At 40.1% G+C, this 25448-nt stretch overlaps 1 protein-coding gene across 3 annotated transcripts in view; it reads right to left on the bottom strand.

The window, feature by feature from the left end:
* Window positions 1-3277: 3277 nt before the first annotated feature.
* LOC144659542 (uncharacterized) overlaps window positions 3278-25448 on the bottom strand; it is a 53824-nt gene continuing 31653 nt past the window's right edge. Inside the window, exons 38-69 of one of the 3 annotated variants that reach the window (XM_078519999.1) lie at window positions 25393-25446; window positions 24793-24846; window positions 24409-24462; window positions 23987-24040; window positions 23798-23851; window positions 23062-23115; window positions 22143-22196; window positions 21225-21278; window positions 21086-21139; window positions 20816-20869; window positions 20105-20158; window positions 19069-19122; window positions 18533-18586; window positions 17478-17531; window positions 16951-17004; window positions 16660-16767; window positions 16526-16579; window positions 15883-15936; window positions 15217-15270; window positions 14744-14797; window positions 13823-13876; window positions 13202-13237; window positions 12718-12735; window positions 11638-11655; window positions 11272-11298; window positions 10473-10622; window positions 9981-10004; window positions 9568-9712; window positions 7315-7418; window positions 6652-6735; window positions 4626-4850; window positions 3278-3653 (exon numbers count right to left, since the gene is read on the bottom strand). In XM_078519999.1, coding sequence (XP_078376125.1) covers window positions 3516-3653; window positions 4626-4850; window positions 6652-6735; window positions 7315-7418; window positions 9568-9712; window positions 9981-10004; window positions 10473-10622; window positions 11272-11298; window positions 11638-11655; window positions 12718-12735; window positions 13202-13237; window positions 13823-13876; window positions 14744-14797; window positions 15217-15270; window positions 15883-15936; window positions 16526-16579; window positions 16660-16767; window positions 16951-17004; window positions 17478-17531; window positions 18533-18586; window positions 19069-19122; window positions 20105-20158; window positions 20816-20869; window positions 21086-21139; window positions 21225-21278; window positions 22143-22196; window positions 23062-23115; window positions 23798-23851; window positions 23987-24040; window positions 24409-24462; window positions 24793-24846; window positions 25393-25446 — 2157 coding nt within the window. In that variant the 3' untranslated portion in view covers window positions 3278-3515. Of the gene's footprint in view, window positions 3654-4625; window positions 4851-6651; window positions 6736-7314; window positions 7419-9567; window positions 9737-9980; window positions 10005-10472; window positions 10623-11271; window positions 11299-11637; window positions 11656-12717; window positions 12736-13201; window positions 13238-13822; window positions 13877-14743; window positions 14798-15216; window positions 15271-15882; window positions 15937-16525; window positions 16580-16659; window positions 16768-16950; window positions 17005-17477; window positions 17532-18532; window positions 18587-19068; window positions 19123-20104; window positions 20159-20815; window positions 20870-21085; window positions 21140-21224; window positions 21279-22142; window positions 22197-23061; window positions 23116-23797; window positions 23852-23986; window positions 24041-24408; window positions 24463-24792; window positions 24847-25392; window positions 25447-25448 lie in introns of those variants that run through there. The other 2 variants (XM_078520001.1, XM_078520000.1) reach the window with 2 other exon arrangements.

Below are 25448 nucleotides of genomic sequence, written 5' to 3'. Positions count from 1 at the left end.
CTTTTCTCGCTCAATTTAAGTTGCGGTATACTAGCGTTATATGCACAACAACGACAACGAAAACTTTACAGGCAGGTCCATCTACTGACATCTTGTTGATTATTAGACACTTCTGCTTTTCAGATCCGTTCTAAAACTCATCAATATAATTTCTCTCTTTCGGTTAGTACATTGTATTATGCGTTTGTAATAACCTGGCGTATTTCATTCTTCTTTTACGCGTTTTCTGCTTGAGTTACAATTAATTTCATTGATTTTCAGTACAATCTTGTCGCAAAGGTTAGAATGTTATTTTAAGAACGTAAAACATGTCTGTATTTTTCTTGATAACTGCTGACTGCAGCTCAAATATATCCAAAATTGAAAAGCGTACAGCTAATTTAAAGAAAAAAAAAATGCGTCACATCTAGAGTTTCATTCATCCACTGAAAAGGCTGTTGTTGTCGTCTATAAAAGTTGTGTTCATTGTAGCGTGGAATTCACAGCAGGATATATAAACCTACATGTAGTGCCTCTTGACTCAGGTCAATCTTCGGGTCAAAAAAATACAAAACAATGTATGTTTTGCGCTTTAGATTGACATTTCTGCTCTTCAATCCTAAGAAAACTCCTCAAATATAATTTCCCTCTTTCGGTCATACATTGAGTTCTACCTTTACCTCAGAGCCGAGTGTAAACGAGGCTTTGCAAATCGAAAGTGTAAATGTTTCTCTCGATGTATCAGAACCGCCTGAAAAAAGAAAGGCAAGAAAGTACGACTCCAGACTGGCAGAGTTCTTTTTTTGAAATGTGGGAAAAAGTATGGAACAGCACAACGCAAGATTTGAACGATCGGCTGAAATGTTCCGTGACGCCCAGAGCGGCAAATGGAACAAACAAACGCCACAGTTGACATTTTTAAAGATTTGGCATCAAAATAATTGTCTTTATCGAATCGTTTATCTTCTGTTATTAAATTGTTGTTATTCATGCCACAAAGGTCACCCCTTTCAATACAAATGTTTTGCAAAAGTCACGTAGCAATCATAGTCTTTTTTAGGAAGCTCGTTTTTTGTTCAACCTTTTTCAACACAATTCTCCAACGAACTTTCAACATGCCAAATGCTCGTTCCACTACAGATCGTAGCGCACCGAACTTTAGGTTTTAAACTTTCTCTGCTCCTGAGTCAGGCGTCCTCTGTCCGGGTAGGGTTTCACTAGCCAGTTCGTTAGCGGATAGGCACTGTTGCCAGCTAAAAGGGGCCTTATTTCTGTTCCATTTTTATTGCCTGTTGGACCACTTAAAATTTGCTCGTTTGCTGCAAGTTCAGAAAAAACGTCATCTCTTTTTAGCGTGCCTGTATTTTTACATAATAAGCCCTTTACAATAAATACTCCTAACCTACTGTTTGATAAACCAGCGCGTTAGTTGCGACCTTTGTAAAGAAACATTATCTGTTCTTTGATATGAAATTCCGGCGGCCTCAGATCACAAAACAAATGGCGGGAAAATTCCGCGGCCTCACAAAGCAAATGTTGACATGGCGGGAAAAATATTGACATGGCGGGAAAATTCGGCGGCCTCAGAAAGCAAACACGCATGGAATGCACCTTTCCCCCTGTAGAATTATCTCGTGTCGTCACGAGACAATAAATGAGTTAAAATCACACTTTTGGGGTTATTTTATCTCACTGTATCAGTATAAACTAAAGGCTGGTTTCCATATGATCGCAGACGTCGCAGATCGCGACGATCGCAGATTGTGGTTTTGCGTCTGCGATCATTGGACCGCTCCCGTTTGCGATCGATCGCCCGTCCGCGTCGCGAGATGGTTCTTCTCCGATCGCGCCGCGTCGGCGATCATTGGCACAATTGGATCGCTTCCCATATTCGCACGTTCCCATCATTCCCTTCTCGTCGTCTCCATTTTTCTCTGACAGGTCTCGCGATCGTTACGATCCCGTTCGTAATCTGCGATTTGCGTCGTCTCGTCCGATGCGATCGTCTGCGATCATTGACCAGCTTAAAAAACTATTCCCCTCAGTGTCGTGGCAAGTGGTAGATATTTAACTCAGTTAATATCCACCCCCACTACGGTGAATAGTTGTTAATTAGCGAACGAGGTGAGAAACAAAACCTTAATTTTGAGACAGTTGCTATTTTTGTTCTGCCTAATTACCCAGCCTAGTAAATTTAAATTCGAGTCACTTTGGTCTTGAGAAAAAGATTAACGCTTTTCTTGCGAGCTTAATAATTGCTTCTCGGTATTCCCTTTAAGACAAATGTGAAGATTTGCGATTCAGAGGGGAAGTATTTAACACTGATTTCTTCCAACTTACCTTATCATAGGAAATTAACGCTTCATGAAATTAACGCGAATTTAATTTAAGTCGCGTTAAATTCTGTTAACGTTAATTTCTGCCTGTTAATAAGTGGAGCCTTAATTTCCATTATTTTAGCCCCAATTTCTTGATACGGTCAAGACGTTCTTGACTCGTAGGAAAAGGCATTATTTCATCAGGGTGGAAATCTGCCGGTATCACTGAAACTGTGAAGAAACGCTCGAGGCGGTCAGATTCCTTCGCTTAACCCCTACGTTTAGGATTATACGCCAAGTGTTGAAATAAATTTGTTCCCGTTGTCTCAACAAGTTTTTTCTTTGTGTTCGTCCCGTTAGTTTCCTTCATTTTGAAATGTTACCTCCTCTTCCGCGTTAATTTCCTTTATTGGGAAGTAATTTTTCCTTCAATTTGCGTTAATTTAAGTCGCGTTAATTTCAAATCGACCAATTAAAACAAGCGTTAATTTCCTATAATAAGGTATTGCGTACGAAACTGTTTAGTTTGGCAAGGGTAAAGTCAGGGCCAGATACTTGTGTAGGGTGGATTGGTTTGCATGCAAACTTGGCTTTACGCGTACTTCTAAAATATATTAAAATGCCTTATCTTTCTATTGAGCATTTAATAATTAATTTATAATGAAATTCCTCTACCAGTGAGTACAAAGTTTCGTTCATACAAATATAAAAAGATCAAAGCTGAAATCTAGAAGATAATCAAGCGGCTACGTTGTGTCCTCTAAGCTGATACCTGAACTTGTTCGCAACATCTACATACATGGATATTTCAGTGAGACAATAAACCTTATCGCTACTTTGGGCAGCCCTTTTATTTCTGTGTTAAAACTGCCCAGTTTTGTGAAAACGGGGATTTATAAAACACATGGAAAATACACTACGAATTTTTAACAATCTAAATCTTGGATACTTCTTATCTACGCATTACAAATCGCTTGCGATTCCAAAAATAATTCTTTATTTGCTAATGAGTTGACCCTTAGGGAGTTGGAATAACATTGCAACACGCACATCGTTTAGACACATGGTCATTCTACAATATTTAATAATAAAGAGTACTTCTTTCGAAAAACGAAACTAAATTTGCAAAAAAGTAAATCGGCGTCCACAACATCTACCAAGCCTTTCTTTGTTTAATAAAATACAGCGGGGAAAAGTCCCTAGTTATTTATACACAGTTCACCAGAAACACACTTCGCCAATTTCAACTTCTAGTTCACCGGCTAAATCATAAGCGGCAAAGTCTACAATAGGAAGGCGGGAGGCCTGGGTGCTAGTTATCACAAATTGGGTGTCGCGTTGTGAACCGTCCTTCACCTGAGGGAGGAAAACAGAAACACCTTATTAGGAGGGAAACGCCTTATTAGGAGAGAGACACCTTATTAGGAGAGAAACACCTTATTAGGAGGGAAACACCTTATTAGGAGGAAAACACGTTATTAGAAGAGAAACACCTTATTAGGAGAGGCGACAAGATAATGTTCAAGACGGATAGAAGGGGAGTCATCTGAGTAATCAGTTCGTCTATAATAAATAAAATCAGAACCACAGCAATTGAGTGTGTGGATGAAACCCTAGTTTGTGACAATTCAAATGAAAGCTGTATTATACTGTACAAGGTGGTTCTTACTTTCAAGTCCGTTGATGAAACCCTGGTATGTGACCATTTAAATGAAAGCCTTTGAGCAGTACTTTCAGGAGTATGTGGTACTGTTTATTACCGTATTTATTCGATTAAGCGCCCAACCTCGAATAAGCGCCCACCTCGAATAAGCGCCCACCCTTAAGGTAGGAAAAGTTAATAAGCGCCCAGCCTCGAATAAGCGCCCACCCCCACCCAAGAAAAAAACTGAAGTCCATAAAAGGAGTATTGATTATTGAAATTGACTATGTACTACTAAGAAGACTTCCCCCATGACCGAGTTTTCTTAGTATTGTACAGACACTTTCAATGAACAATTAAATTTCTGCTTTGGTACATCTTCACGTTTTGTTATTATTTATTGTTTTGTTACAATCTAAACTTAACATTTGCTGAAAATCGTAAAAATTTAATTAGCGCCCAGCCTCGAATAAGCGCCCACTCTCAAGGTCCAAAAATTTAATAAGCGCCCTGGGCGCTTAATCGAATAAATACGGTATGCTGCACAAGGTCCCTTGTGTATGACCAATCAAATAAAAGCTATTGAACAATACTTTCATGTCATGCTGTCTATGTTTAGCAACGGGAGGTTCTAGCAATTCTTTCATGTGGATTTTCAAACCCCCAAATCTTCTACGAATCATTACCTTGCATCCGTCATATGGAACCTTGATCATGGCTTTCTTTGATTTGGATTTGGAGCTAAACTCGTGACCGCTGGCTCCTTCAAATTTCACCGCCTTCTTGAAGCTGTGCGCGCCTTCGTCGTACCAGGCCACCGAGTTTTTACATCTGAAGGTGAACGTTTGTTGGGCGTTGTTACTCAGCAGTTGAAGATAGTTCAGTTGGATCTCGTCAATCTCGTATTCAATCTAAAAACGTGGAAAAATATAACAGAGCAGCCAATAAGTCGAATCTTGATACGAGAACGTTGTATAATTGATTTTATAGCACAACTAAAGTAAAGCGCGCGTTCTGATTGGTTAATTCATGGATAGTAAAAGGACTTTTTACTATCCATGGTTAATTTAGCGTCTACTATTTGCCCATGGGTGCACGCTGACGTATGCTTCAACCTGAGCGCGCGCGCTGATCTGTTGCGACATGACAAAAGAAATTGCCACTACTTCACGAGTTTTCTCGATTTTCCTGTGAATTTAAAAAGCTAAACAAAAGAAAAACCATTTCTCCATAATGCTGAAAGACTTTCAGGTATAATGCAAGTTTGAAATAATTCAAAACTTTGTTTTGTTTGTTTTTTTCTTTTAGGTTTCGTCAGCTTTTACGCGAGCACTACACGCAATTTTTCAATAAGCGCGCGCACTTTTACCTCAAAGAAACTTTAATAAATATCCTAAAAGTTGTGCTATAAAACAAATGGTAAACGTCACAGCGTGCACTATTGAGTTACAGATGCACTTGGGAGGTTTGCTAAGCACTCAAGAAGCTAGAGTCGCCCGAGGCGATACGCATCTTTCGTGCTTAGCAACCTCCCGCGTGCATCTGAAACTCAATAGTGCACGCTGTGACGTTTACCATTTGTTAAATTTTAACTTAGCTACAACCCCAGACAAAAGTGTGGGAGGCGCAGTGGCCTAATGGTTAGCGTGTTGGACCCCAGATCGAGCGGCCTGGGTTCGAGCCCTGGCCGAGGTCATGGTGTTGTATTCTTGGGCAAGAAACTTTACTCTGACAGTGCCTCTCTCCACCCAGGGGTGTAAATGAGTACCGGCACATTGAATGCTGGGGGTTAACCCTGCGATAGACTAGCATCCCACCCTGGGGGAGTAGAAATACCCCTAGTCTGTTCATGCTATAGAAACCGCGATAACCTTCGACCTGATGGGCCACTAGGGTCCAAAGCAGACTTAACCCATTTAACCCCAGACAATAGTGTTGGGGAAGTTAGCAGTTGCGTTCTTCTCCTACCATTTTCAATGTTTAGATGCTAGTAAATTCTAGTAACCAGTTAGAGCAGTTTTCATTTGAGTGTCGTAAAACCAAAACCAAAGTGTCACTCTGGCCAATCACAAAGGACACAGACAATCCAGTGAACCAATCAAAACTCGAAGCAAATACGTGTAGCCGGCGTAAAACGCGGGAAAACGTGTATAAGCGAGTCACGATTGGTTTGGTTTTATTTCTGATTGGATGAGAAAGTGGCGCGAAATTTTTAAACCAATCACTAAGCGTAGTAATGCAAAACCAAAGCAAATGCGAGTTGCTTTCGACATTCAAATGAAAACTGCTCTAAGTGAGGTTTCACATTGATATGGGGAGTGGGGGTCTAAAACAGTTCGAAAATGCTGTTCACCGAGGAAATCGGGTAAATTTTTTACCACCTTCCCAGCTACCTTTTGTCTGGAGTTACATCAAGTGTTTGAATGGAAATAACGTCGTTCACCAAAAAGGTCACATACCTTCAGCTTTCACTCGTAATTATCGTTATTTTTCTTGTAAAAGGTCTTTACTTTCAGTGAAGGGGTGGCTACCATTTGGGGGTCGTTGTTTTTGGAGAATTGCGTTGATTATTTTCGAAAGGAGAGCAACATTCAGTGGTCGATAGATTCGGAGGGGAAAAACTAAAGGTGCACCAAAACTATCGTTTCTTTCGGATATGATAATAATAGGAATTCTACTGTTATGTAAACAGGAGTTTAACGTTAAACTAACCTTGTTTTCATTGTTCAAGTCCTCAGCAAACCAGGCGACCTTCACTCGGGGATCTACCTGTGTTTTGAATGTGTCCTTGGAAACCTAAAACCCAAACAAATTCATCTTCCATTAAAATAAGCAGTTTTTGCAATGTCCTAGGTCTTCTTTTTTTTTAGCTGGTCTTATCTCTCTACAACAGCGGATCTAAGGGAGAGGACAGGAGGCCTTGACCCCACCCCAGCACGCCTACAAAATTCCGCTTGTCTGAAAGCGCTGCGTCTCTGCGTTTTTCTTTAAAGAACTGGTCATAACAAGTGTACTCGACGAGGACCCACCTTGTGTGGGGGGTTATGCAGGACACCACCTGTCTGATTAGCCAAATGGACAAAATTTATTGGCCTTAAAATTCAAGTTAAGACTTTCATATTAAGTGTGTATGAAGCTTGCATTGCTGCAGAAATGGCACAAGGAGGTTTGAATCTTTTCTTAGTTTCTATACAAACAAGACACAATCTCTTAAGGTGGGGAAGGATAGGGGTGGGCACATGAAGAGACCACCTGTCTCTTTGCAGAGTGGTGGGTCCTGTCTGAGTACAATGGTTTTGACCATTTTCCTTACGTGCATTTCCTTCAAGCTGCCCGAGAAAACTTCGCTGTTTTAACACAAAAACTCCAACAAACCTTTGTCAGTTTGGGCCTGATGCAAGTGGCTTTGTTGGTGAAATTGCAGCGTACTCTGACCTGATCATTAGCAGATCCAGCATTAGGATCGATGTTATATTCACCTGTTAAACAAGAAAAACAAATAAGAGGCAATATTATGATCTTGCACGCCAAACGAACGTTGCTTGATCACTAAGTTGGATTTTCCACTTGCTAATAGAATCGAAAGAATGTGCAAAATGTTATTCTCGCAAACCACTGAAGTCTAGGACTGTAGAAAAAAGATCATGTGACATTTACACACTTCCCAACCACCCTCCCACCCTTTGATCAGCTGTCATCGGTCAAGCTTTCTCAGGCTTCACTCGATCTTAATACGCCCCCCATTGTTACTCTCGGCCATATTTTGCTCGAACCTTGGCAAACAGTGTGACGTCACACCTTGAGGTCATGTGGTATTTTGGCGCTCGATTCGAGTGCCATTTTTGAAGGCAAAAAAAAGTACAAGTACATACCACAGGAAAATGTAAATATGTATAACCTCAGAAGTCAACGTCATTTTCAAGCATGTAAGGCTCGAACAAATCGTTTTAAACATAGTTTTTTTTCTTCTATGTCAAATTTTTAATTGCGTTCGACGAAGGAGAACGCTGTCCTAATCCGTTTGTAGTCGAGTTTTTTGGGCTATCTTTGTATGGTCATCAATTTGGCCGCCCCAGAAATTTTTTCAGGGGCGAATGACGTCATCTCCATGCCATGTGCCATGTGCTTTCAATATGGCGTCCCTTTTGGATTCGCACAAACCTGTTTTGCTCGAAACGTGTATCCGAAGTTAAAATAATACCGAAAATGACATGGAAAGCATAACAGAGTTTTATCCAGACAAGTATAGTTTTATTCCGCCACCGAACGTCGTTAAAATAGTGGCCGTTCGTGAAAAATTATATGAGTTTCTTCGCAGATCTTCGCAGCGACGCGACGGGAAATGGTAAGTTTATTTTTGTTTCTCGCAAAAACGCAACAACAGCGATGAAAGGATAACAGGCTCAGAGCTGGCAATCCTTGTACTTTCGAATGTGCTTTCGTGCGTGCTTTCTTCGTTCTTTCCTTCGCATATTTCGAATATTTTTCGCAGTTTTCTCCAACGTAGGCGTGAAGTTGTACCCGCGGGAGTTGTATCAATATTATTCAGAGCATCAGTGGCAAATCTTTCTTGGAAACAGACGCTGCGATTCGCCCCCGGTGATAACACCGAGTTGTGATGTGTCAACTCAGCTGCTTACCTCAACCGATTCAACTTCTCCTTGTGTACAGACTTGTGAGACTCTATAATATACCAATATATTCCCTTCGGCCACTATTAAAGCATTGACAAGCTGAATGCAGACTGTTCGAAGTTGTTGAGCCATTTTATATTTAAACTCTATTGTATTTTATGATTGTAAGGAAACAAAAAGTTGTTACTAATGGACTGGTATCCGAAAATGTTTGGAATGTCTACATTTCAGTTCAGTAGCCTTTTGTTACTGTTAGTATATATTACAAATATTAAACTATACGAACATTTTCCAGGGTAATATACATTGTACTCAGTTTATTTGGATTCATTAAAGACCTTTAGCGACTTCGCTTGGCACAAATATCAGAAGGCTTTAAATTCTTCTCTTATGGTTTAGAAAGATGGGTTGGTACAAGCAGATCAGTTTTCATCAGCTTGGCAATGTCACCTTTTCTGCATGGACTTTTTATTGTAGTTTGCACATGACAAAGAGACCTCAAATATTAAGAAAATATGAAAATATAATATTCTACTTCCCACCCCTTGCCTCCAGCTTTCCCTGCCCCCCTCCCCTATCACCCCACGCTACCGAACGCACTCCCCTAATTGCCAATTACTACTAGTATAGTTATAATAGATTTTAATAGTTGTATTTTTAATATAGTTATAATAGATTTTAATAGTTGTATTTCTAATAATTTATCTCTGTAAATTTTTACGCAATTCAGTTTTTAGACTGTCATGTAAGAATATCAATAAACTATCTATCTATCTATCTATCTATCTATCTACAACTTTCAACGCTTGTAAAATCATCAATTTTTATCGTAGAATTATCAAACTTTGGAATTGTCCATTTCAAATAGTAAACTTTTTAATTATTAAGGAAAAATTTCGCTTCATAGGCACTTTTAGGGGTACGGTAATCTGACGGTCCGACATCACGTGATAACAACATCACAGGGAGTTATTGATATGAGATCAATTCTTACCGTCTTCTAGTCGGTAAGCGGAGTGACACAGCTGTAGATCGCGGCATGTTTTAGCGGGGAAGATTCCTGTGTTGTCACGGCGTTCCAGTCTGTACATCTTCTTACCGAGTTCGGCAAGACGATCAAGAACTTGCATTTCCGGATCCTGAGAAACAAATTACAGATAAGACTCTTTAAAAATCGCAAGGCAGTTTACCCTTTATCGGCAAATTTGCACAAGGTTTTCAACTTTCAAAAACGTTTTATAATACTGTGCCACTTGGATAAGTTGTTTACTCAGTACTGATGCTGATTGTAGTATCACTTATTTTTTGGCCTCTTTTTGCTTTGTCACAACACATAATCTAGTCATTACTTGCGAGGTACAAAATTACATTCAAAACGAGGAAACATCCAGTTGACAGTATACATACCGCGTTTGGAGCTGATCGCCGTTTCTGTGAAGCAGAAGACAAAAGTAAGCAATTTTAACACCGGCACGAATTAAAGTAGACGCTATTGGGTACTTATATACGATAATTATTGGTATCAACCTGCGGGTGTTTTATTCTACCACAGATGCCAATAAGATACGGTCCAATCTTAAATATCATAAGGTTCACACATGGCGCCCGCATAAAGAGCCTGTCCGTGGTAAGCCAATTATTTAAATAGAATGAATAGACCAGTCAGTCAGTCAGTCAGTCAGTCAGTCAGTCAGTCAGTCAGTCGTCAGTCAGGGTTAGTCATTCAAGCCATTTGGTTAGTAAGTCGGTCGGTCCGTCTTTCAGTGGGTCATGCAGGCTGTCAGTCGTTCAGTCAGTCAGAGACGGTTGGTTGGTTGGACGGCTGATTGGTTGGTCAGTCACTTCTTTCAAATTAAAAAAAAAAAGAAAAAAAAAAAAAGAAACATCTCACGGACTTACTCTGTTAAATCCACCTTCAGATTCTTCTATAGGGCCTGGTTCAACTTCGCCCCCTCCTCCACCACCGCCTCCTCCTCCTCCTCCTGGTCCTTTAGGCGCTCCAGGACGATTGACACGCACCATTGATGGAGCTGGGTAGCCATTCAAACCCTGTCAATCATAATACAGCAGCTTAAATTCTGCTTCAATAAAATCTACGTTAAGTAGGCTTTACAAAAGAAAAACAGATCATGAGTTGCGCAAGTGTTTCGCCATTTATCGCCCGTTATATATTTTCCCGTGGTCGCCACTGGTTACATGCTTTTCCCGGCCTTGCACGCTGCCGGGTACATGTTTTCCCGCGTTAGCTATTGGTTGTATGTTCTTCCCGCCCTTGCACGCTGCCGGGTACATGTTTTCCCGCGTTAGCTATTGGTTGTATGTTCTTCCCGCCCTTGCACGCTGCCGGGTACATGTTTTCCCGCGTTAGTTACTGGTTACATGTTTTTCCCGCCATTGCACGCCACTGGGCACATGTTTTCGCGCGTTTACTACTGGTTGCATATTTCCCCGCCCTTGCACGCCACCTGGCACATGTTTTCCGCGCTAGCTCCTTGTTGCACGCTTTTCCCACCCTTGCACGCCGCCAGGTACACGTTTTCCCGCGCTTAACGCCCTTTACACGTTATTCTTCGAGTTTTGGTTGGCGGTCGGGTTGTTACCTCTTGGCGATTCCTATTATAATAAAGCACCTCCCTCTACATGGCTCTTCAATTCAAGCCCACAACAAATGTTGTTATTACTCGTTCTCTGTACTTACCCGTTCGCCAGGAGGTCCGGGTGGTCCCTGTAAAGAGAGAGCAACTTATTGTCAAAAGAGCTTGCGTTATATGGTTACACAAAAGACGACTTAGCTGAGTTTGCATTTGGTGTCATCCAATCAAACTATTCTTTAAATTAATAGGAATGCAAAGTATTATTACATTGTTCCAAGTAACCTAAGCCACAAATTTAGTTAAGTTTTAGCTTTTACCGCGTTTTGTTAAAATTGGCTTGTTCTTTAGCTTGCATTGTTTTATTTACGCTATGTAGTGGATGTATTACTGTTCTACTCAACACGACACTTCTGCAAAACTTCAAAAAAAGTATGCCTAGAATTGACAACATGGTGCTGAAAAGTACTTACTGGTCTGCCTGCTTGTCCCTGAGGAAAGAAAAAGAGACAAGATTAATGAATGAAATCAAATAAAATCTCATTTTACGAGGGGGTAGAATGTAAAAGTTAAAAACCTAATGGCTTAATATAATAACAGTTACAATAACTAAAATCTACAATATCTAATTTAAAAACCCAGAAGATTAATGAAAATTAAAATTTCGAAGAAAAGCTAAATTAAAACTTTAGCGAAATCTAAACTAAGGTACTTATTCGATTTTAAATGATAATTTCGGAAGGCAGTAAAAGCCTACCCCTGATTTGACTTGTTTAAAAACAAATGTTTATGCATACATGTCAGTATTATCAAGAGCTTAACATGAAACACTGTGTGGAAAAAACTGGAGGCCGGAAAGACAATTTGAAGCCTTTTCTCATAAAATTTGTTTTTGTTTAAAGGGACCATGTCACGGATTTCACCAGATTTTTGAACCGCCAAAATTTATATTTGTGTCGCATGAAACCTAAAAATTATGGTGCAATTTTATTAAAAATGGCTATATTAGAGCACTGAATCTGTTAACTAGCATCTTTGGCTGCGGATGCCTCAGATGGAAACGGATTGCAATTTGTAAACGTTAGGCAAACGTTTTCAAATTGCTTCCGCGCGTCTTCAAAAAGCGATATTTTTAGCCATAGCTTGATTTCTATCCGCAAATTAAGGTTATATCTTCCTTTAGATGTTCAAAGATAATGTTTTTATGGATTAGTTGCCTACCACTCATTTCAGAACAGTTTTGACCAAAAAACTGTGAAATCCCCGTGACATAGTCCCTTTAAGTGATGTCCAAATAAAAATCTGAGCTCTAGCGTCACAGCATTCACGTGCAGCAAATTATTAAATATATATTGAAATATCACGAGAAAAACATCGTTTTTCACTATATTTATTTGTACAGAAGAGAGACCTGAGGTTGCTTTATGGAAAAGAAATTCAGTTGTACCCAAGGTCGTTTGAAAAGCCACTGGAACTTCTCTAAGCCTCGTTCCAGAAGAACGACAATGATTTTAATTTAAAACCGTGTTTAAGTTCAAGAAAAAAAAACTTACCGCAAATCCCCGAGGACCCTGTCGAAAAAAACAGTGAAGTTAGAAGACGAAAAGAAAAATTGACATGAAAAATTGAGAAATCATGGGATTTGTCAGTAAAGAATAAATATGTAGAAGAGAAACACAGTGGAATTAACTGAGTAAATACGGTTCTATAGTAGCTCATGTTCGCAGTATTTTTCTCGCATTGCTATGCAAAAACGTTATTATTTCTTTTGGTGTTACGCGGAGCCGGCCTTGTATTTTCTTGGTACTTTGCAAGTGTTCTTTCGTTATTTTCTTCAGCGCACTTGTCACAGTCGAACATGGTTTTGTATTATAGTTCCCACGAGTCTTCTCTAGCCCAGTGGTAGAATGTTCGAGCGATGTGCGGAAAGCCTTGAAGTGATTTGAACATCTTTCTCGACTTTACAATGTCATCTAAAAAGAGCTAATGGAGGGAAAATATCCTTAATCGCCAAAAATCATTCAAAATATCACCTACCGGTCGACCTTTGAGACCTTTTGGGCCTGAAGGACCCTACAAAAAACACAAGCGCTTTCAGTCAACAAACAATGATCAACAAACAACATCCCCTTGCAGTATTAACACATTCTACAGCAGACAGGCATATTTCCTTGAATGGCCAGATTCTCAGATAAACTTATTTATAGACAGAAAATGTTTGTTTTGTCTGGACCATTGTAAACTTTCAGGTGCAAGGTGACACTGAAAATCAGGCGCTCTTGTTTTATTCTTTATAGCTTTTCATTTCACTTGAGTGTCGAAAGTTATTTGCGTTTGCTTTGGTTTTGCATTACTACCCTAGGTGATTGGTTTAAAAAAACTCGCGCCACTTTTTCAACCAATCAGAAGTTAAAGAAAACTAATCACGGGTGTTTCCTGTGCTTCGCGCTAATAAGCTTATTACTGGGGGGATTTGCATCTCAAAAAATGTCAACATTGGATTAATTGATTGAATGATTTGTCTTGCTGTTGTGTTTGCTTTTGAAAGGAAGGTCCAGGAGATTTTTGAATGCAAGTTAAATCATTCAAATATCTTTGAAAAACAGATTTATAGAAAGAAATCTACGCTAAACAACAACAACAACAACAACGACTCACCGGCAAACCTCTGAAACCGTCCGGTCCGACTTCTCCCAGGGGACCTGCGTCACCCTAAATGGAAAAAAAATAATAATAAAGTCAAAACAAAAATCATTGCGTGTGGTATGCACATGCAACATGCAGCTACATGGGCGCGCAAGGCAGGAAGGGAAGGCGAAAGGAAGAAAGGCGTTGTTTCGCTCCTCGTCTTTCTCCTTCCCGTGGTGCCTCGCGCTTCGCTCGCCACCAGTCGCTCGCGCTTCGCATTCGCCTTTGTTCGCCTTTGATTGCAGCGCGAAAAATACGAAGCGCCTGAGGAGGAGGAGGAGGAGGAGGAGGAGGAGGAGGAGGAGGAGGAGGGAGGAGGGGCAGGTTTTGGCATCTTTCTGTTGGTTTTACTATCTTATAAAAGCTCGGGACTCAAAAGGCCGAGTGAACGAGAAAGGCGAACGCTGTCGTTGTCAGACGTTCATGAAAATTTGAGCAGGGTAAAAGTTGACGAAAGCGCACGAGAATCGATCGTAAGCGCATTAGAGTCAAAAGTCAAACGACATCGCGTGTTTTCTCTTGTCGACTTTTGCTCTTGTTTGATCCTTGCTAAACGGTCAGCTATCTCGTTGCGAGAGCTGGCGCGTTTTTGGTCAGCGGTGACCGAACGCTCAACGCCTCTGGGTGATTTTAAAAACCGGAACCAGAAATTCCTGGTTCCGGTTTGATTGTGCGCTTGCGCCGGAGATTGTGGATAAAATGAACAAGCTTTCAACAGCCAATCAGATTTGGCCGTGTTTTTGGCGGGCTTTCAATCTAACCCAGAGGTCTCGATTCTCGGTGCCGACCTAAAGGATCGCGGCCTCTGGGGACGAGATTGTTTTGTCGGCTAAACGTTACTACATGCCAATGGTAGGTCGCGTACAAACGTGTAAGATATATAATACAAACCGCTTCGCCCTGAGGTCCGGCTTCTCCATTGTGGCCTGGTTCACCTGCAGGTCCCTAGAAAGGAAGAACAAAAAGATCATTCTATAAAAAAAGTAAACGAGGTAGCTTGTACGGTCCATTAGAATGATTAAAAGTTGTGCAAAACCAACATAACTTTCGTGATTCGTATGAAAACAGAGTTGCGTTTAACCGAGATGACTAAAAAAGATAGAGTTGCACAGTTCGATCCTAGGTAAAAATACATAAAATAAGAACAAAAAATGAAAAAAAAAAAACGTTCTCTGACTAAATTTGTTCAAAAATACAAACTTTTGAAAGTTTGACCTACAGTCTCCGACGGGTAAAACCATGGAGGACGAAAATCGAAGCTGGCAGTCCTGAAACATTTTTTATCCAGAGCACGTATTTTAAATCTTCATTATGGTTCAACCTGGCTACGGCCCTTCCATATTTTTACGTAAAATAATGCTCACCATTCTGCCCTGGAGACCTTGACGACCAGGCGAGCCGTTGACACCTCGTTGACCCTGAAAAAGAAAGATTAAACGTCGATTAGACGTGACATGGTTGTTGCAACTAACTGACAAAATAAAGCATTAAACCACCGAGTTTTTTTTTTTTTTTTTTTTTTTTTTTTTTTTGGGGGGGGGGGTGGGGAGGGGGTAAAAAGTCTCAACAACTCTTCCTTTAGTTCAAACCATCAATTTATTCTCTAAAAGTGTAAAAAAAAAATTCAGAAAGCTCGTAATCAACTCTTATTGTAAGATTATATTAGAGTAAAATGTGTGGATGAACAAAAGGTATTGAGTAGTACTATTATATTTACTGCCGTTTATTATGCTTTACAAGGTGATTCTAAGTTTTAAGTCTGCGGATAAAACCCTAGTGTGTGACCATTCAAAAGAAAGCTAATGAGCAGTACTTTCATGCGGTATTGTTTAAAATGCTGCACAAGGTGGTTTTAATGTTCACTCCGTGTATAAAACCTAGTGTGTGATTTTTCAAGGGAAGCAATTGAGCAGCACGTTCATGTATGACTGTATGCTGTATAAATTTTTTACTGTGGATGAAATTCTGCTGTTTTTCCTTCTTTTTCTTTTTGAACTTGGGCGCTGTTTTGAGTAATGTGTTTAATGTACCTTCTCTCCCTTCACTCCTTGGGCTCCCCGTACTCCTTTCGAACCTTCAGGTCCCTAAGATAGAAAGCAACAAGTTGTTTAACACCAAACACGGCTGGCAATGGCTTGGAGTTTCTTAGAAGATACCTTATTACAGAAAATTAACGCTTCATGAAATTAACGCGAATTTCAAAAATTCGCGTTAATTTTTGTGAACGTTAATTTCCGCGACTCTAATTTCCATCATTTTGGCCTCAATTTCTCGATACAGTCCAGACATTCTAATCTACTAGGAAAAAGCATTATTTCATCAGGGTGGAAATCTACCGGTATCACTGAAACTGTGAAGAACGCTCTAAGCGGTCAGATTCTTTCGGTTAACCTATACGTTTGGCTAAAGTATTACAATTGTTTCGTCTCGGATTATACGCCAAGTGTTGAAGTAAACTAGTTCCTGTTATCTCTATAAGTGTTTTTCTTTGTGTATGTCGGGTTAATTTCCTTCATTTTGAAATGTTACCTCTCTTTTGCGTTTATTTCCTTTATTGCGAAGTAATTTTTCCTTCGATTCGCGTTAATTTAAGTCGCGTTTAATTCAAATACCTTAATTAACAGAAGCGATAATTTCCTATAATAAGATAAACTGCACAATCAGATCACTTACAGTATTTCCGGGCAATCCACGGTCGCCGTCCGCACCATTTTCTCCTGGAGAGCCCTACAAACAGGAAAAACGCAGTTTAAACAAGGCTGGAATCGATAAAAAAAAATCCACATCCGGCGGAAACAAGTTTATACCTCATTTCCTATTGGTCCGCGGTCTCCCTGTGAGCCTCTCGGCCCAGGTCCTCCTCGCGCTCCCGCTGCACCATCGTTTCCAGGCAAACCAGGAAATCCCTTGGTGCCCTGTGAACGACATAAAAAAGGTATAGTTTAAAATTATTAATGAAAGATATAATTATTCTTCACGGTTCTTACAGACTGTACACATCTTGGTAGATTATTTTCTTCGTCGTCCTCCACAGAACAACAAGATATGACCAATTGTATTTTTTGGAGAACATGAAGCCTTAAGGCTGATAGCCTTACCTTTGATCCTCGATCACCGGGAGTTCCGGGTGTTCCGGGTGTGCCGGGTGTTCCCTACAAAAACAACATAGCAAAATAGTCTAAGGGACCAAATGGCAGTCTCGCAGTCTACATGTCTGTAAAGCATTATAATTTTGACAAGTGAAAAATTTAATTTCTAATTTCGATTGCGAATTAGTCTCACAATTTCTTTCTTCAGATTTTGTTTACACAAATATTAGAACAAAACAACGCCAAAACTTGTTATCTTTCCCACCTTGTTATTACACAATTTTTTTTTGGTTTCCGCCGCTTTACCTTAGGGTTTCGTCCGTAATGTTCCGGCTAACCTTTCACTACTCGTCGTATTCTGTTTTTTGGTAAAGTCGCGACAATTTCTCAAGTTTTACGAAATTTACCTTGCGTTGCGATACGAATAACGTCATTTTCATGGTCTATACTCTCATCGTCAATTACAATACCTCTCGATCAATGAGCGCGCTAGAATTATATAAACTGAACTATACGTGTATTATTTTACAACTTACATCTCGGCCAGGGAATCCAGGTTTGCCGGGCGGTCCGGGTGGTCCTTCGGGTCCCTAAAACAAAACGAGAATAAATTTTCAGCATTTTCAAATGGCTATCACTGAGTTCTGGAATGCGTCGTGGTCTAAAGGTTAGTGCGAGAGGTCCGGGTTCAAAGGCTCGCCGGGGCAATGCGTTGTGTTCTTGGGCAATATACTTTAACCGCGGACCGGTTAGCTCAGTTGGTAGAGCGACGGACTACAGTGCGGGAGGTCTCGGGTTCGAGTCCCAGACCGGACCAACACTCAGGGTCTTAAAATAACTGAAAAGAATATGCTGCCTTTGCAATAACATCTGCAAATGGTTAGATATTCTAGTCTTCTCGGATAAGGACGATAAACCGTAGGCCCCATCTCCTGCATCTTCAGTGTTATGGTCAGAAGGGACGTAAAAGAACCCACACGCTTATCGTAAAGAGTAGGGCATGGAGTTCCCGGTGTTGTGGTCTGGTATTTGCCCGTTGTATTGTGCTTACTGTGAAATGCTCGGAGATATTAGCTGTATAAGCTACTCTTCAAATCCGAGGGTAAACAAAGTGATGATGATGATGACTTTACTCTCGGTGCCTTTCTTCGCCCAGTGTAAATGAGTACCAGTAAATTGTTAGGCGCATCCTGACAAAACGTCGGGGAGTAACCCGCAATGGACTTATTCCATCTAGGGGGGTAGACCTAAAGCGTTTGAAATTGAATTGCAAGCATCTAAGGTGTCCAAAAACAAAACACAATTCGCGTGCCATGTTCTTGATCAGGTTCCTTATTGTGAGATGAACATTCCATCACAGGGGGGTATTCCCAAGAAATCTTCACAAAAAGCTTTGTTCGTCGAAACTTGTCACAAGATTATCAATTGCACTTAACTCCTTGATTTAGAAAAAAATCACATTACAGGTAACAGAACTTCGTGTCGTCCAATTCTGTTTGTAGTCATACTTGTGATTAAACAAATCGGCCTTCAGTTCGTATGATAATAAACAGAATACAACTGTACTCAGTCCTATTTCCATTCTTCTTACCTCTTCTCCAGGGGAACCTCCAACTCCAGCTTCACCGGGCGAACCGTGTTCTCCCTAACAAACACACAGAGTTATGTGAGTAAAGGCCTGGAAAAACAGATGGGATGTAACTTCACTGCGGTCAAACTTCTCAGACACCTTTCTTTCTATTTCGGGGAATTTCATTCATATATAGGGTGTTGGTGAGCAAGGGAAGATAAAATAGTTGTTGAGTGTAAACATATTCTGTTTTTTTCCTATTTCCTCAGGTAAAGGAGTGTTTTTTACTTTTTAAATTTTCCGCATACGAATCAAATTGCTCATGACAAATTGCGCCGACGAGTTCGCATATCACTTTTTTTAAACACCTAGGACTTTTTTAGTAAAGCTCCATACAACTTAGTACCGGTAAAAATTCTCTAGACACCGGTCATGTATTGAACTTTGAGCTATGATGATTAAACCCTTATCTTTGAAGTACTTTTCTTGTTTTTTTTTTTTTTTGCATATTTCTGTCGTTTGACCACAGTCGAGAATGTAACAAACATTTTGCTTACCCTGGGTCCTTTACGGCCGGGTGGGCCTTGGGGACCTGGTCCGCCTGCAAGTCCCTGCAAAAGACATTTCAGCGTTAAGTAAGCCATAAAACAGGAAAACCAGAAAAAATATCCAAGTTAGTAAATTGTACAAAGCATACTGATTGGTTTTAACGTGTGCTGATAGAGCGGTTTTCACTTGAGTGTCGAAAGTAAATTGCGTTTGCTTTGGTTTTGCATTGCTACGCTTAGTGATTGGCTTAAAAATCTCGCGCCACTTTCTCAGCCAATCAGAACTAAAACCAAAACCAATCGTGACTCGCTCGCGCGCGTTATTCCCGCGCAATTCGTGTCGGCTACATGTATTTGCTTCGAGTTTTGATTGGTTCACTGGATTGTCTGTGTCCTTTGTGATTGGCCAGAGTAATTACTATGGTTTTGGTTTTACGACACTCAATTGAAAACTGCTCTATCAACCAATCAGATATTACATAGACTTCTGCGGTGGCCGTGCGCTGGACTCTTGAAAAGTTCGAGTGGCCTAGGTTCAAGCCTTACAGGTGACATCATTGTGTGACCACTCTTACAGGGCCTCTGTCCACGCCAAGTATAAATAGCTACCAGTCAGCTGTTACGACAACCTGAGAGAACGCTGGGGAGTAACCTGCGATGGACTAGCATCCCATCCAGGAGGGAGTAGCATTACTCCTCGTCGCTTCATGCTACAGAGACCGAAATGTAGGTACTGGGGCAAAGGCATTACTGTATGAGAAACGATAATAGGAGAATGTAATTTTTTTTTATTTTTGATGCTGACCTAGGACAATGGGGATTTAAGTTCATTTTACAAGTAAACAGTTGTAATTACATACAGTTTGATTTTTTAAGAGTTCAGTTAAAAGTTTGTTTTGCTCAGCAGTCTCGCACCCCAAGCTTTCATGCGCCTCTAGAAATTACATAATTGTAATGTCTCTCGCTTGTTTCAATCGTGTTTTGAAATGTGGTTAGAGTTGATCAACTTTTTACACAATCAGTGATTCCTGTCCACAATACTTACAGCTTCGCCTAGATCTCCTCTCGGTCCGGGTGGACCCGGGGGGCCTGGGGGACCCTATCAAAAGATAACAACAAAATCATGAACAAATAGTCCCTGAATGAGAGTGAGGCGTAATGTGTTGAGTTGGCCAGTAAGAACTGTATTTATAATTTTATATTTTTGTGTTTGTACTCTTCTCATTTCTGGTTGAGCCTTCTGCTAAAACCTCGCGAAAATTTATGTAGATGCCGTTCTAACTTTTAGTTTTGTGGATGAAAACCTAGTGTGTGACCATTCACAAAAGCTATTGGCAGGACTTTCATGTGGTACTGTTTATTGCGTTGTACAAGGTGGTTCTAACTTTTAAGTCTGTGGATGAAACCCTAGTGTGTGACCATTCAAATGGCTATTGAGCAGTACTTTCATGTGGTACTGTTTATTGCGTTGTACAAGGTGGTTCTAACTTTTAAGTATGTGGATGAAACAGAGTGCGCAACCATTCAAATGAAAGCTTTTGAGCAGTACTTTCATGTGGTACTGTTCAATATGCTGTACAAGGTGGTTCTCACTTAACATCTGTTGATAAAACCCGAGTGTGCGACCACTGAAATGAAACCCATTAAGCAGTTCTTTCATACGGTTTTTCAATTCGCCTGCAGTGGATATTTTGGAATAGTTCTCAATTTCGTAGCGTGTTACATAAACACACTTCATTACAAGGTAGGTTCTCACCCGTTTGCCTGCCTCTCCTGGTTTTCCCCTTTGTCCAGGTCTTCCGTCTTGACCCTGTAAAAATTGGGCATAAAGTTACATTGATATGCCGTACATATACAGAAAATACTCTTCAGGCAAGTTAAACAAGGTAATTTCTCTTCAGTCGTTGCATTTTTGGTGTCATGTAATAATACCAGTCTGTCTTTCGTTATAATCATCTCAAAAAAAAAAAACTGATGAGCGAAAGGCAAAGCATTAGAAACGATAGAAATCTGTGACAAAACTTACAGGCTGACCAGTGAGACCTCGCTTGCCATCACTTCCAGGTTCTCCAGGGTCACCCTACGAAATAAAAACAATTAATAAATAAAAAAATAGATATTCAAATCTTTGAGTCAAAAGGTTCCATTCTTTCGAGTGACATTACCTTTGCTCCGTCCAGTCCTCTCTCTCCGTCTGCCCCGGGAGGTCCAACTGGTCCCTGTAGTGAACATAAAGTAACAAAACATTAAGGGTGCAATACATGCCTAGCAACAACAGAATTGTTACTAAGGATACCAATTTGAACACTTTTTCATCGTATCAATTTGGAACATAACATTCAAAATAGCTAATCTCCAGCAACGCAATATTGCCCTTCACTACGCTCTCCATTCTTAATGTCGGCCATATTTGCTTGAACTTTTGCAAACAAGCTGACTTCATACCTTGATGTCACGTGGTATTTTGGCCACGCGATTGCGCGATTGGGGGGAGGGGGGTACCCTGCAATGAACTAGCAGAATCCAGGGGGAATAGAAATACGACTAGCCCCTTGCTATATCGAAACCGGATAAGCTCCGGCAGTATGGGCCCTTTGCTTCGAGGCTTCCCTTTATATTAAGAATACAGTAAAAACCCGCGTGTAAGAACCTACTTTTTTCAGAGTTTGGCAAAACAGGTTCTTGTATTATGGGGTACTTATTGACAGTTTAGGCTAAGTAGGTTCTTAATTAGGTTCTTAATTTCTACATAGTAGACATTGTTGTTGATTATTAGAAAAAAGTATAAAATCTGGTCTGTTCTTCATTATAAATATTTATTACCGTAATGTACCCATGTTGCCAAAAGTCCAACAACATTAATTGATCAATGATACAGTACTGTACTGATATAAAATGTGTCTTGGTTTTTGATAAAAATAAATTAAATAGTTAAACCCCACATATAAGAACCTGTTGGAATTTGTTTGGCTTAACAGGTTCTTATATTTTGGGGTATTTAAAAAGCAAATTTCTGCCAGAAGGTTCTTAAATCCCTAGGTTCTTACACGCGGGTTTTTACTGTATATAAGAAAAACACTTACAAGAAGACCAATGGGGCCTGGAGCTCCATTTTCACCTGGTGGTCCTGCTGAGCCCTGTTGGAAAACAAATAACAAGAGAACTTTTCAAAAAGCTCCTAGTATCAAAACACTGGTGAACCGTTAGGACGACTTGGCAAAATGCTGAACTTTTATGAGCGATTCTCACCTGATTGTCAAAGTAATTTGCCACTGCTTTGGTTTTGAACTACTACACTTCGTGATTGGTTCAAAAAAAAAACTAGCGCCACTCTCCCAACCAATCAGAAGCAAAAGCAAAAGCAATCGTGATTTGCTGACATATTTTTTTCCCGCGCTTATCATGCTTTGCGTCAGCTACATGTATTTGTTTCAAATTTTGATTGGTTCACTGGATTTTGTGTGTCTTTTGTGATCAGCCACAGTGACTGCTTTAGTTTTGGTTTGATGACACTCAACTGAAAATCGCTTTAGAGCAGTTTTCACTTGAGTGTCGAAAGTAATTCGCATTTGCTTTGGTTTTGCATTACTACGCTTTGTGATTAGTTTAAATAACTCGCGCCACTTTTGCGCCACAATCAATCAGAAAAAACCCAAAACTAATCGAGACTCGATTTCTTTTCTCTAATGTAGGTAAGTTATTACCTTTTTGTAAATTTATTTATTTATTTATTTTCTCTTTTTCATTTTCTTCTTCACCTCCCGCCTCGAATAGCTAGGCTAATTGCGGGAGGTGAAAAATATTGTAAATAATTTGACTGCCTAAATAAAGTTTTGTTGTTTTTTTGTTTGTTTGTTTTACTGGAGCTCGCTCACGTTTTCCTGCCCTTCGTGCCCGCTACATGTATGTGTTCCGAGTTTTGATTAGTTCACTGGATTGTTTGACACTCAATTGAAAATCACTTTAATATAAAAGTCGGGACTAAAGTCATGTTGTACTTACGATAGTTCCAATAACACCAGGGGCTCCCACTGTACCGGGGGGTCCGGGTGGTCCCTGGATAAAAAGAAACAATGAGTGTTAACAACAGTCTGGACAAAACATTTGAGATGCATATAGGGAGCGGGGGCATGCATGAACAGGGCCTATTCGTTTGTCTCAACTCGTTTTGTCCAGTGTTGTAGTTCCATGGACTTTAAAGGCGTCTGAAAAAAGCCTGGTTCTCATATGATCGTCTGACCCTCAAAAATGGCCCAATCCCTAGACTAAACAAGAACGAAAGACACGGGGCGATCATATGAGAACCAGCCTTAAGTACGCACTGCGACAGTACGTCTGGACGTCATGTTTTTAACAACACTAACTCTCGTTAATTTACCTTTACATGAAGTCTTATACAAAATTGCATGTGCGTACCTGGTAAAATTTCACCCAGAATAACTACAGAGGCTAAGTGAAGTGGTCATAACAAGTGTACTCAACGAGGACCCACCTTGTGTAGGGGTAGGGGGTTCTATGCAAGATACCACCTGTCTGATTAGCCAAATGAACAAAATTTATTGGCCTCCCATCTGCCTTTTGGCAGAGTTGTGGGTCCTGTCTGAGTACAATAGTTTTGACCATTTCCCTAATTTAGGTAGCTTTCAACATCTCAAAGTTACAAACAAAATGACTTTCAAGAAAAAAAAAACACAAAAAAAAATGGAAAAACAAAAAATGAACTAAACATGCGACTTACAAGAGGTCCAACGTCTCCCTCCGGTCCAGGGTCACCAATATCTCCAGGAGCTCCCTAAAAACATGTTAAAAATACTACTTGAGAACTTAATAATGGGGCATAAACTGAACACCATACCTGCATCATTAAAAATGGAGACAAAAAAAAAGAAGTACAATTGATTTTTTTTTCTTGCAGCTAATAACAGACCTGTTCGCCTTGGTCTCCCATTGATCCTGGTGGTCCAGGGGGTCCTGTTGCACCCTGGGTAAAAAAGAAGCACATTTGTTATGTAGCCAGAGTTATGTAGCTAAGAAAAATGTACAGTAGGCTAACAGTAAATTGGAAGTAAGGTGGAAAAAATGGCAAAGGGAACATTCTCGTGCATGCTTATTCAAGAAAGCACTTAATTGTGGTGGCAACTATGTGCAATCCAGATTTCTCGAACCAAAAATCGTTTCGCTTCCTTCACTTAAACACTACAACTTTGCCCCGACATTTTCCCGATTTTTCAATTTTCCCGATTTCTTGCACCAATTTTCGCGTTCCTTGAAGAGCAATCGGGATTCAACTGTATTAGAAAAAAAGTTAAAATAAAACGCAATTGGATGACACTTTCACTGTTAACTTACATCTGCTCCATTGTCACCGGCAGGTCCAGGTAATCCAGGGGCGCCGCGTGGGCCCTGAGAAAAACAATTAATTAATTAATTAATTGATTAATCAAAGATCAATGTCACATACATTATCAAGGTTTTAAACTTACCTTCCCAATCATCAACATACCATTCAGTAAAATTAAACAGCCAAAACATCGAATTTATTTTGGACTGGTTAATCTCGGGAAATGTTATTACATATATTCATCTCATATAGCTTTGACACGATAGACAAACTGATGGCGTCTAGCTTTCCGTAAGATTCTTAAGTAAAATACAAATTATTTCTATGTTAATTCAGTTCTCAAATGAAACCGTGCCATTGATAAAGAAAGACAAATGCTGGTAGATACTCACAGCAAGTCCAGAATCGCCGGGGATGCCTGGTGTACCAAAACTACCAGGGGCACCCTACGAGAAAAAAAAACACACACCTCAACACATACACACTTGTAAAGCAAAGTAACAAAGGGTGATTGGTTTGTACAAGGGGAAATTTTTTTAACTTAAAAAAGTTGGATTTTGAAATGTGGTTTGAATATTAAATGCAAAACTTCGCCAAAATCTGAGGAACAAAATTCCATTTTCATTTTCATTGCACTGCATACAATCAAATTAAATTCCAGTAGTAATAATAGGCTTACATATTTGTTTGGTACCTTCTATTTCTGCTTCTTTGACCGCAGAAACGCATACGCAATACGCAGTGCTGTAGCAATATTTGCTACATTTTTATGTGACGAGACGTCTACACCAGCAATTTTTCGTATGTGACAACTTTTTTGTCACAAAAAAACTAACATGCCAGCTTTTCAGCAAAGATAATTTGTCACATAAAAATTGGCCAAATTTCCTCGTCTACATGGGCAAATAAAATTTTTTAAAAATTGTCACATTAAAATTGCTCATCACAGTGTAAACTGGCCTTTATCGTTTGATAACTGTTATTGTACATACCCTTGGTCCGCGTTCACCGGGAGCTCCAGGGGACCCAGGTGTTCCAGCAAATCCCT

The sequence above is a fragment of the Oculina patagonica genome, chromosome 7 (assembly GCF_052425735.1).
Source record: "Oculina patagonica isolate OP01 chromosome 7, crgOcupat, whole genome shotgun sequence".
NCBI lineage: Eukaryota > Metazoa > Cnidaria > Anthozoa > Scleractinia > Oculinidae > Oculina > Oculina patagonica.
The sequence above is the reverse complement of the archived record's forward strand: the minus strand, read 5'-3'. Positions and strand labels throughout refer to the sequence as shown.